The sequence below is a fragment of the Meriones unguiculatus genome, chromosome 6 (assembly GCF_030254825.1).
Source record: "Meriones unguiculatus strain TT.TT164.6M chromosome 6, Bangor_MerUng_6.1, whole genome shotgun sequence".
Taxonomy (NCBI): domain Eukaryota; kingdom Metazoa; phylum Chordata; class Mammalia; order Rodentia; family Muridae; genus Meriones; species Meriones unguiculatus.
The window spans coordinates 28,894,041-28,905,816 of record NC_083354.1 but is presented as its reverse complement, the minus strand read 5'-3'; the positions used below and the strand labels follow the sequence as shown (position 1 = coordinate 28,905,816).

The 11,776-nt window shown below is 42.3% G+C and overlaps 1 protein-coding gene across 1 annotated transcript; it reads right to left on the bottom strand.

Annotated features, from left to right (window-relative positions):
* Positions 1-746: 746 nt before the first annotated feature.
* LOC132654831 (zinc finger and SCAN domain containing protein 4F-like) lies at positions 747-5,628 on the bottom strand. The gene is made up of 4 exons (XM_060386115.1): positions 5,233-5,628; positions 1,793-1,952; positions 1,640-1,710; positions 747-1,511 (listed from the first exon to the last, which is right to left on the bottom strand). Exons 1-4 carry the CDS (start codon positions 5,626-5,628, stop codon positions 747-749), a joined length of 1,392 nt encoding a protein of 463 aa, XP_060242098.1.
* Between the last annotated feature and the right edge of the window lie 6,148 nt (positions 5,629-11,776).

Genomic DNA, 11,776 nt, shown 5'->3' with positions numbered 1-11,776 from the left:
GACACTTGTAGTGGGAGTTTGCTACTCTGTGACACTATGACCCCATGACACTAGATAGAGAGAAAAAGGATAGAGAGGAAAGGAGGCATCATTATCATTTGACTACTCCTGCTGATAAAGGGCTGCAAGTTCTTGAGGCAAGTTTGATCTTCACAGTCAAGATACCTTTCTTCTTCTTCCTCCTCTTCCGATGGACCCATTGACATAAAGGTCGCCTTCAAACTTGAAGCACAAATACATACACTCAAGCACACACATATAAAATAATATTTTTGAAAAGCAGATCCAGTAGCAGACATTTCTCATATCAGGTCTCAAAATGTGTGGAGAATGAAGAGGATCTGTAGGCACTTCAGGGTCACCTTGCCTGAAGTATAAACTGTTAAACAAGAGAGACTGTCTCAAATAAGGTGGGAGGTAAGGACCAAAGGCCTTCTACAGAGGCACTCATTAACTAACAACAGGACACGAAACTCACATGAAACATAACACACAAGAAACACAGAAACATCAACATTTATTTACTAACAGGAAATAAGATAATAGCCAATATTTAGAATCTTGGAAAACGTCAGTGATAAAAACTGACTCGTCTTTTTCCTTACATGCCAGCCGGATGAGACAACAGGTGGAAGGGACAATCCAAATGTTAAATGAAGCATCCTCACTAGCGAACACATGCTTCTTCATGTACAGATAAACACTGAGGCGAAGCCCTGTTAGCCTCTGAGGGGAAGGTCCACACTTCATTCTGATTTGTGGAAATTCCTCATGTGACGGTGGAATGTGGATGACTGGCGGAAGCTGTGGCTACACAGAGAGCAGATGTAGGGCTTCTCTCCTGTGTGAATCCTCTCGTGAGCCTGCAGGTTGGTCCTGTGGTTGAAGGACCTTCCACACGTGCTGCACAGGAAAGGCTTTTCTGGCTTGTGTCTGACCTCATGAACTTGGAGTTCTGAGCCTTGATTAAAGCCCTTCTGGCACTCAGTACAGAAAAGTGATCTCTTCTTCCCGTGTTTTCTCTCGTGGACAGAGAGGTTACAGAGATATTTGAAGGTTCTGGGACATTCTTCATATTTGTGTGGTTTGGAGTCTCTGTAGAGTGTACCCTGGTGAGCATCCCATGTGGAGTTTGCCTCATGATTCTTGCAAAAAGGGACAGGCACAAAGGTAAGCTGCTCTGGCCTGGAGAGAAATCTTGACACCTCCATAGACAGACCTGTAGAAGAAGATGCCCATGGGGACCTGGAGGCATCGCAAATTGCTTTTCTAGAATCATGAGGAACTCCATATGGAACACCTCCCTCATCAGGCTTGGAATGCTGCTCTCTCTGGATAATAAGGGAATCTCCCTCATTTGTGATACTGCTAACATCACTATTTACGTCAGCAGTGTTCCAGGAAGGGTGGTGGCCATCTCCAGTGTCTTTAGACTGGTCTATCCTAGAGAGAAGCACTGGTTTCACTGCTATAGGGACATCTTCAGAAGCAGGTGCTCTCAGGGACTCTTCCTGCAATCTAAACGGGCCTGGACTTGATTTTCTGACACCCTGAGTAACTCCATAACAAAGACCCCCCCTCTTTGAGCTCAGGACTGTGCTCTCTGGACAGTGAGAAGGGAATCCATCGTAGTTCCCACACTGTTAGCACTGCCATTTCCTTCAATAGCGTCCCAGGGACTTTCGCAGCTATCTTCACTGTCTTCATGTCCTGTGGGAATAAGACACGCTATAAAACTGTGCCCAAGTAGCGATCCACACAACACCCTCTTCTGTCCAGCTTTCTGACTCACCCACTGCCAAGGACATGTGTTGGAGCAGCTGCAAGGATGTCCTTGCATTCTCTTGTGTTGGAGTTATTGCTGATTGCTGTTGTTTCAAAAGCGTGATGACTTCCTTTAAGGGCATGTTCTCAGAACAGAGGGCTTCCTGCCCCTGCATGGAGACATGGACCTGTAAACCAAGCCAGATGACTATTGTTAATGAATCTGTGGATCACAGAAAATCTGCCCTCCACCTGCTTATAAAGGATCCCTGGACTGATTCTGGATTAGCTCTTCTGTCTACCCCTCATCTCTATCTTGATATTTGTAAGTCCTGTTCTCTAAAGCCACTATACACACTATGTTGAGTCACTGTGCCTAGAGAAATCATAAGGTTATGTTTCTGTAGTGTCTGGCCAAAATGTTTTTCGTAACTAGTTAACACATCAAAGGAGAATTTGATGAAGTTGGGCCAATCTGGTAAACAAGGACTGGTCCCTTTATGAAAAGCTGCTCATTCTAGCAATGTGAAGGATGTCACAGAACATGGCCCACAGAATCAAGTAACCAGGGCTTATATGGCCTCACAGAAACTGAGGTGGCAATCACGGAGCCTTTATGGGCCTGTGCTAGGTCCTCTGCATATGGTTGTGTTCTGGTTGTGGTTGTGTAGCTTGGTGTTCTTCTGGGTCTCCTGGTGGGAGCGGTAGTGTCTCTTGACTAGATTTTGCTAGATTCTGCTAGGATTCTTTTCCTCCTACTGAGAAATATCTTACAGCCTTAATATGAGGAGATGTGCTTAGCCTTAACTTGCTTGTTATTGCCATCTTGGTTGATATCCATGGGAGGGCTGCCCTCTTCTGATGGAAAATGGAGGAGTAGATCTAGGAAAGAGGAAATCTGGGAGGGAAGGATCTAGACAGAGAGAGGAGGGAGGGGAGATTAAAGTCAGGATGTAATATATGAGAGAATAAATAAAATTTAAAAAAAAGATAGGATGTTCATTGTTCCAGGGATTTCCCTCATTCCTCAACACTTCATATCCAAGATATTGCAACTATTACCAAATGATTCGCTTAGGGAAAAAGAGACCACAGCTGGGCAGGACCAATCAGGAAAATGGGGAGTCTGGATAAAGGTCTGGCCCCTAAAATCCTATAAAAATCTGACTCAGAAATTCCCTGCTGGTCTTTTATCTGGGGATCCCCTTTTCTCTGCTTGAAGGGATCTGTCCTAAATTGTCTGTCTTTTTTTTTTTTTTTTAAGTGTCTCTATGGAGGGTATTTCCCATTTCCCCATCAATCTGTAACTACTTACTGTCACTCCTTCAGCTGCCCCCAGGATCTATAGCTATTGCTTTGTGCCCAGACCCTTTGCCTCCCTAGATTCATTCTCTGGCTCATGGCAATGCTACTCTAGAAAAAGCCTCTACTTTAGCTTCTGATCAGTGATGGACCAGCCTCACTCCATCTTAAGATCAGAAACCATCTTATTGCAACTTCAAAATACCGTTTTCTGTAAAACTTGAATTTGACTGTGTCTTGACCCATTTTCTGATATTCAACATGTTCTGAAGCCTATACTCTGACAATGTCCTGACCTCCACCCTGATAAGATAAATTTTGAAATGTTCAAACAAATTCCTACACAAACAAAAGTCCCAAAACCCTTGGATTCCCCTAGTCTTGCAGTTTTTTAAGCTATATGAACTCTACTGTCTCTTTGTTCACTACTGTTTTCTCAAAGCCCACTTGAGGGAGACAGACCTGCCTGACAGAAAACAAAGCTTGCTTCATTCAACCAAAAATATGGCTGATGGTCTTCACTCTCATTCATTCAGTGGGATTAACTATAGGTAGTTGTTATTTTCTGTCTTGGGTCCTCAGAATCTCTACATTAATTGTACAGCAGCTACCACTTTGGTGTCATGACCTTAGATAGGCTGTCAGTGGGGACCCCCTTTGTCACGTCACATTTCTGTGTGAATGGATTTTATTTCTAATACCTATAATTTTTGTCTCTCTCATTGAATTTTAGTCTTAGACAACTACCTTGGCCAAAGATCTCCTTAACAAGAAAGCGTTCATTGTTTACGGGGGGTGGTGCTGCTTATTTATTATTTACTCCTTAACAAAACTCACAACTGTATAAAATGAGTCCATCACCTTCACTGTCTGCAGAAGATGCAGACTGCCTCTGCTCTTAGGAGCATGACTAGATATTACAGCAGCAGTTTACTTGGAATTCAGTTTCATTCAATCATGAAATTCTTTGGTTGGTTGGTTTTTTTCCAGACAGGGTTTCTCTGTGTAGCCTTGGTTGTCCTCAAACCCAAAGAGATCCACCTGCCTCTGCCTACCAGAGTGTTGGGATTACATGAGTGTGCCACAAAGCCTGGCTCAATCATGAAATTCTTAATTTAAAACAAAGTTCATGTGTGAAATTGGAATAAAAGAAATTGTGAAATGAGAACTTTTAAATAGAATAAAATAACTCAACAAACAAACAAACACCCCCAAACCCAGCAGGTTGTGGTGGTCCACACTTTTTATCTGTCTTTTGAGAAGAAGAAGAAGGATAATTTACAACTGAGTTCTAAGCCAGCCAGGGCTATACTATGAAATTATGTCTCAAATGGGGGGAAAAAAAATCTCGCAAATTGAAATCAAAACCGAAAAAAAAAAAAAAAAAAAAAAAAAAACCTCTAAAACACTAAGAAATGATCTGTATAATGACTTCTTCTAATGTATGTATGGGTTGTTTGAAAAATTTCTCCACCTTGACCATTTCTGTCAATGACTGAGAATTATGCAAATCTGGAGCCTGAAAGAAGAACCAATGTAATTACATCTATATTAAGTCTTTCCAGATTTGAACACTTGCACTGAAGCACCAATACACATCAAGGCATTTATTATAGGTGTGTTGTATTTCAACATCAGAAACCTTTCATTCTGCCACCACAGTATTCTAGACAAGGTACTTTTAGTAATCAGTTTGGAAAGCCAGGTAGTTACTTCAATCCCCAGTTTCTGCCTCCCAGGGACAGGAATTACAGACTAGTGGTGGGAGCCAGATTTTTAGGTGTGTGCTGAGGTTCTCAGGTGTGTGCTGAGGTTGTTAGGTGTGGGTACAGTTCTCGTGATTACAATGTGAGCACCTCTCTGACTGAGCCATCGATCAGACCCAAGACATTTCTTCTGAAACTGTTTAAGTCTTGCCCAAACATCAACTACCCAGTCTTATGGCCACCATACAAATAAAATAAATTTAATTTAGAACCATCAAACTATTGCTACTTTCTGATTTATTCATGCCAATCTACCGCAGTGGATATTCTCTCTTGTAACAATTTGGAGGGGGAGTTCAATTTCACTAATAATGAAACCATAACACCTGCTCCTAATGTATCCTCCAATGAGAATAAATGTCTTTCTTCCTTACTTAGCCATCCCTCCCCAGCCACTCACCATGACAGGAGCCTTCAAGCACTCATCAGTCAGACCCTCCATGAATCTCCCCATGTTTCTGCCACTTGATTCCCACTTTTCTTTCAAGGCGACCTTGTCCTTGTAGAGCCCAGTGATGAGAAACTGCTCCAAGACCAGTTGAGAAATCATCTGCTTCTTGCTCTGCTTTTCTGGCTGCAACCATGAGGTAAACATCTCCCACAGGCTTTGGAGCTCCTGCTTTGCCCAGGAGCCATTGTCATTTGGAGGAATATTGAGCTGAGAAACTGGGGAGTTATAGGTGTCTTCCCCAGACTGCACAGCAGAACCAAGGGTGGGAATAAACTCTAGATTGCCTATTTCAAGGTCATTTGGTGGTGACTCAGGATTAACGGTTTCTTTGAACTGTGAAAGCATTGTGGTGAGAATCTTCAGAAAGATTCAGTTATGGTAGTTTGGTATCTGACTGCTGCCTTGTTTCAAGAAATGCAGGGATGTGAAAATGCTACAAATTAAAAAGAAAAAATATAAAATATATGCATAATTAAAATTAAAAAATGGGTGAGTTTCATATTCACCTGACAGTTGTATTATTACACAAGCAAAAACATGCAAGCAAACAAAACATAGGAGAGATACCTATCTTGCTGATTGAATTACAGACAGAATCCTAACTCAGCCCCAGCTCTGCATCTCTAATGGGATGCTTGATGGTCTCCTGAAAGGAGACCACACCCTAAGCAAGCATAGTAAGGCACTGTGGTCAAAGGGGACAGTACCACAAGGCTGCAATTCATTCCCCATGATTCTGATCCTGTGTTCTCACATATGGTTCATTTCAAACTTGTTAAAATTTCATACTTCCCAGAGAGTTTTAGATCCCAAATGCTTCAGTGAACAAGGTCAAATCCTTGGAAGTGGAATGAGACAGACAGTAAGAGGCCCTTCTGAATGTGTTTGAATCACAACAAAGAGAAGACAGGCTGAGCAGGGCTCATCTCTGTCAGCACAGAGAGGGGCTTATATTTTATTTGGAGGAAATACAAGTTTGGTAAAAATGATATGAGGGCTGTAGTCTGGGGAGGCATTAAAATACTGTGGTCAAATATGATTATTCTGTTTTGGTTTTCTTTCCATTTTTGCTTTATGGTTGTTTGCTTGTTTTTGCAAAAGGGTGTATTGTAATCTAGTCTGCTCACAAGTTCACTAAGCAGTTGAGAATGCTTTTCCACCCCAATCTTATGGCTTTTACCTCCCAAGTCCTGGTGTTCCCTCACAAGAATAATCATCTTTTAGGTCCTTGTTGTTTTGTTTTGATTCTGAGGAAGTGTCACCCTAGAGCTGGCTGTCTTGGAAGTTTCCATGTAGACTAGCATGGCCCAGAACTCACAGAAATCTGCCTGCTTCTGTCTCCTGGGATTACAGGCCTGTGCCAGCACTACTGGCCCTCTCCAAACATTCTAATTGTTAGGTTAAAGTTGTGTGCCCTGAAATTCAGGAGTTGGGGTATTAACTCCAAAGACTACTTAGACTGTGGCCTTATTTCCAAAGAGTACTGAATTTTAACCCCAAAATTGGAACTTTAAATGCCATGATCTCAAAGAAGGATGGAAGCCCAATGATGAAAACTCTTAAGTCTGAAGTTGCTTAGACTACATTACTGAAAAGTCTGAAGGCTGGAACCACAAGCTGCTGTTCTGCTGGGAGAATAAAAATATGGCACCTGATAGAATTAGAAAGCCAAGTTCTGGGAATCAATTAGCCAAAAGGTGTAGCAATGTTTGAATTCAGGATAAAAATTCATTATTTGCCTGCATTGATACTCTTTCTTGTTGATGAATTTTAGTGTTAGTAAGGTAAACAACATTGGTCAGAAGCCAATGGTCATATGAAAACAGTTTTTCCATGAGAATAAAATCACTACGCCACTGAGTGTGATTATTTTCTTCCTGCCAACTAATTTTTTGTTACTATTAGTCTGTAGATTGATTTCTATCCTCCTGAAGCAACACACAGTCATGACACAGGAGAACTGGGGATTGAAAAAAAAATTAACATTTGTGTGCATAGGTTTCAAACCCCAGAAGAAAAGAATCTTTCAGCCACATTTCTGACATTCTGGGCTGACTTTCAACTTGGTATGTACTCAGAGATGACCCTGAACTTCTAGGGCCTCCAGCTCCCAAGAGCTGGTACTGCAGGTGAGAGGGACCCCCGGGAATGATGTGGTATGGTATGAAACCCAGGGATTCTGGAATGTTTGGCAAGCACCCTACATCTGAGCTACAGCCTTAGCTGTCAGAATTCTTTTTCTTTTATTATTATTATTATTATTTACAATTTATTCACTTTGTATCCTGGCGGTAGCCCCCTCCCTCATCTCCTCCCGGTCCTACCCTCTTTCACTCTCTCCCTCCTGTGTCTCTCTCATAGTCCACTGATAGAGGAAGTCCTCCTCCCCTACTATCTGACCCTAGCCTATCAGGTCTCATCAGGACTGTCTAGATCCTCTTTCTCTGTGGTCTACTAAGGCCACCTTGCCAGGGAGAGGTGATAAAAGAGCAGGCAACCAAGTTCATGCCAGTGACTGCCCCTGCTTCCCTTACTAGGGAACCCACATGAAGACTGAGCTGCCCATGGGTTATATCTGAGCAGGAGGTCTAGGTCCTCTCGATGCATGGTCCTTGGTTGATTCATTTTTTGGCTCAGTTGGTGTCCTTGAGAGGCTCTTCTCCCCTACAGGTCTTTCTATCTACCTCTTCTTCCATAAGATTCCCTGCACTCTGCCCAAAGTTTGGCTATGAGTTTCAGCATGAGAAGAACTATAAAAAAAGCCAACATGACTTAAATCATGTTGGCCAACCTCTACTGTAAACAGCCGATCTGCCCAGCAGGGAGGTGCAGAGAGCCAGTTAATCTCATCACAAATTGGCCAGCATCCATGGTCAACTGTTTATGCAGTAACTACAATAATGACTAATTTCAGTTTTACTCCAATTATATCACTGTTCATTTTCAGACTGCAATTTGTCTCTCCATAAAGGTACTATTTCTTACACTGTCACTAAGAGACAGAGGCAGCGAGATATATACATAATTTCAAATGCAAAATACAAAACTTACCAATAGCCTTTGAAAGAAGTTATGTGATCTGTAAATCCTGCAATGTATGTTATATTTATATTGGTAATTTGTGGGTAGAAGGCAATAGTGAATATGGATATTTATGCAAAATTTCAGAATAAATATACTACTGTTACTATAAAAAACAAACAAAACAAAACCAAATTGGCCAGGATTATGGAATCTTTCCAGAAGTGTACAAGTGTATCACTGGGAATTTTCTTTAATTTGTCCTCCATTTTACTTAAATACGTATGCTTATATTTTTCTCAATTTAGCTCAAAGAGTATTTCCTTTTTAAAGTCCTCCATGAGATAACAAGCGCAGCAGGTTAAACAGACAGTTTAAGGAAGCTGAAAGTTCTCACTTGGAGTCAGCTTTTTCTGTTTCACTGATGTTTACTGGTGAAACATTTAGGGATAACAACACAGCTCAGTGGGAGGTACTCTCAAGCACAGAGTCCTAGATTTGTGCTTTAGAATCAGTTGCCAAAACCAACACACTGAAGGCGTGAAGGGATTCCAAGAATCCCCACTTCTCTTATACAATGAAATTAAACCGGAGAAAAAACTTAGTCAAGGAATGCAAACCACAACCGCAGCAGCCCGCATTCATCCTGGGTTGAGTGCTGCCAGCGCTTAGCACTTGCCACACAGTGCATCATTTCTATGAACTTTGACCAAACGCTATGGCGAAAACTGAAGAGAAGATGGGACTACATAAAGCTGTTGGCACATGCCCTACGCATTAGCAAAAACCCTGGACCTAGGAAGTTCCTAACACCTGTGGCCGGGCGTGGTGGCACACGCCCGTAATCCCAGCACTCGTCAGTTTAAGGACAGCCTGCTCTACAAAGCGAGTACAGAACAGACAAGGATACACAGAGAAACCTGTCTCGAAAAACAAACAAACCAACCAAAAAACCAACAGCAAAGACAAAACCACAACAGCAACAAAAGTAACAAAAACCCACCAACAACAAACCCACAGGGCTGGCGGATGGTCACTCCAGAGCAGCATGATTAGCTCGCTTTTACTTCACTCTGCATTTCTAATTCTCTTGTTCACTACTGAAGTTAGGATGGGCTTATGGGGAAATTTGTGTGATGACCTCACTGGAAGTGCTTTCTAACACCTTTGTCCATTTGGGTCTGTTACATACCGTCTAGAGAAAGCGTTTGGTCTCTGAGCCAGAGCTGAAGAAGCCTTGCTCCATGTTTTCCAGAAACTTCTGGGTCTTAGTGGGGGACGGGGGCGGGGGCGGGGGCTGCAGTTGCTATGAGGATTGTAGCTGCCTGTTGATTTTCCTGACAGATCTGGATACCTCGCCATGCACGGGGTCCTGAAGATTTGGTTTCTGGACAGGCAGATGAAAGGGTCACTCTTGGGCAGCTTGCTAGTTTTGTAGGTCCGCGATACACCTACGCTTCTGATCTTTAGCGATTACTAGCATTGCTTTAATCTTTTGTTTCTGAGTAAGAGTTTGATTGTGTTTTTGTTAGGGTTTGGGTTAAGGTTGGGTTGGGTTATGGTTATGATTAGGGTTAGGGTTAAGGTGAGATTTAGTGTAAGGGGTAGGGTTAGGGTTAGGGTTATGGTTAGGTTTAGTGTTAGGATTTGGGTTATTGTTAGGGTTAAGGTTAGAGTTAGGGTTAGAGTTACTGTTAGGGTTAGGGGTTAGAGGGTTATGGTTAAGGTTAGAGTTGGGTTAGGGTAGGGTTACTGTTAGGGTTGGGTTGGGTTAGGGTTAGTGTTAATGTTAGAGTTAAGGTTAGGGTTAAGAGTTAGAGGATTAGGGTTAGGGGTTAGGGTTAAGTTTGTGTTAGCTCTTGGCATAAGGGATTTTATTCTCATGGAAAAACTGTTTTCATATGAATGCTTCTGACCAATGTTGCTTTACCTTACTAACACTCTGAAATTCATCAACAAGAAAGAGTATCAATGCAGGCAAATAATGAATTTTTACCCGGAATTCAAACATTGATATACCTTGTGGCTAACTGATTCCCAGAACTTGGCTTTATTTTATTTATTTATTATTTTTATTAATTAGAGTTTATTCACTTTGTATCCCCCTGTAGCTCCCTCCCTCCTGCCCTCCCAAACCCACCCTCCCTCTTCCCCACCCATGTCCTTCTCCCAGTCTGATAGAGGAGGTCTCCTCCTCTTCCCTCTGATCCTAGTCTATCAAGTCTCTTCAGGAGTGGCTGCATTGTCTTCTTCTGTGGCCTGCTAAGGCTGCTCCCCTCTCAGAGGAAGGTGACCAAAGAGCAGGCCAATCAGTTCATGTCAGAGATGGTCCCTGTCCCCATTACTATCTAAGGCCACTTGGATACTGAACTGCTATAGGCTAAATCTGTGCAGGGGTTTCAGAACATCTCCATGAGTGGTCCTTGGCTGGAGTATCAGTTTCAGGAAAGACTTCTGTGCCTGGACTTTTAGGATCTGTCGCTGTCCTTGTGGAGCTCCTGTCCTCTCCAGGTCTTAATATCTCGAACTTCTTTTATAAGATACCCTGCACTCTGCCCAAAGTTTGGCTATGAGTCTCAACATCTGCCTAGATACTCGGCACGGTCGAGGCTTTCAGAGGCCCTCTGTGATAGGCTCCTGTCCTCTTCCCTGTTTTCTTCCTCCTCCAATGTCCATCCTCTTTGCCTTTCTGAATGGGGATTGAGCATCTTATCCAGAGTCCTCCTTCCTGATTAGCTTCCTTAGGTATACAGATTTTAGTATGTTTATCCTATATTATATGTCTAGTATCCACTTATGAGTGAGTGTATACCCTGTGTGTCTCTCTGCTTCTGGGATACCTCACTCGGGATGATCTTTTCTAGATCCCACAATTTGCCTGCAAATTTCATGATTTCCTTGCTTTTAATTGCTGAGTAGTATTCCATTGTGTAAATGTACCACAATTTCTGTATCCATTCTTCACCTCAGGGGCATCTGGGCTGTTTCCAGCTTCTGGCTATACAAATAAAGCTGCTACAAACATGGTTGAGCAGATGTCCTTGTATACTTGAGCATCTTTTGGATATATGCCTAGCAGTGCTATAGCTGGATCTTGAGGAAGCGCTATTCCTTATTGTCTGAGAAAGCGCCAGATTGATTTCCAGAGTGGTTGTATACATTTCCATTCTCACCAGCAGAGGAAGGGGTTCCCCTTTCTCCACATCCTCTCTAGCATGTGTTGTCTTTCATCTTAGCCATTCTGATGGGTGTAAGGTGGAATCTCAGGGTCATTTTGATTTGCATTTCTCTGACTACTAAGGATGTTGAACATTTCTTTAAGTGTTTCGTTGCCATTCGATATTCCTCTATTGAGAATACTTGATTTGTTGCTTTTAAACTTCTTTAGTTCTTTATATATACTGGATATTAGCCCTCTGTCAGATAAAGGGTTGGTGAAGATTCTTTCCCAATCTGTAGGCATTTGTTTTGT

Bases quoted from the DNA above. Each gene is read 5' to 3' on its own strand.
- LOC132654831 (XM_060386115.1), bottom strand. From the start codon at position 5,628: ATGCTTTCACAGTTCAAAGAAACCGTTAATCCTGAGTCACCACCAAAT. The intron at 1,711-1,792 runs GTGAGTCAGAAA...TTATTCCCACAG, and splicing joins ACACATGTCCTTGGCAGTGG to GACATGAAGACAGTGAAGAT. The intron at 1,512-1,639 runs GTGGGAACTACG...TTTAGATTGCAG, and splicing joins GAAATGGCAGTGCTAACAGT to GAAGAGTCCCTGAGAGCACC.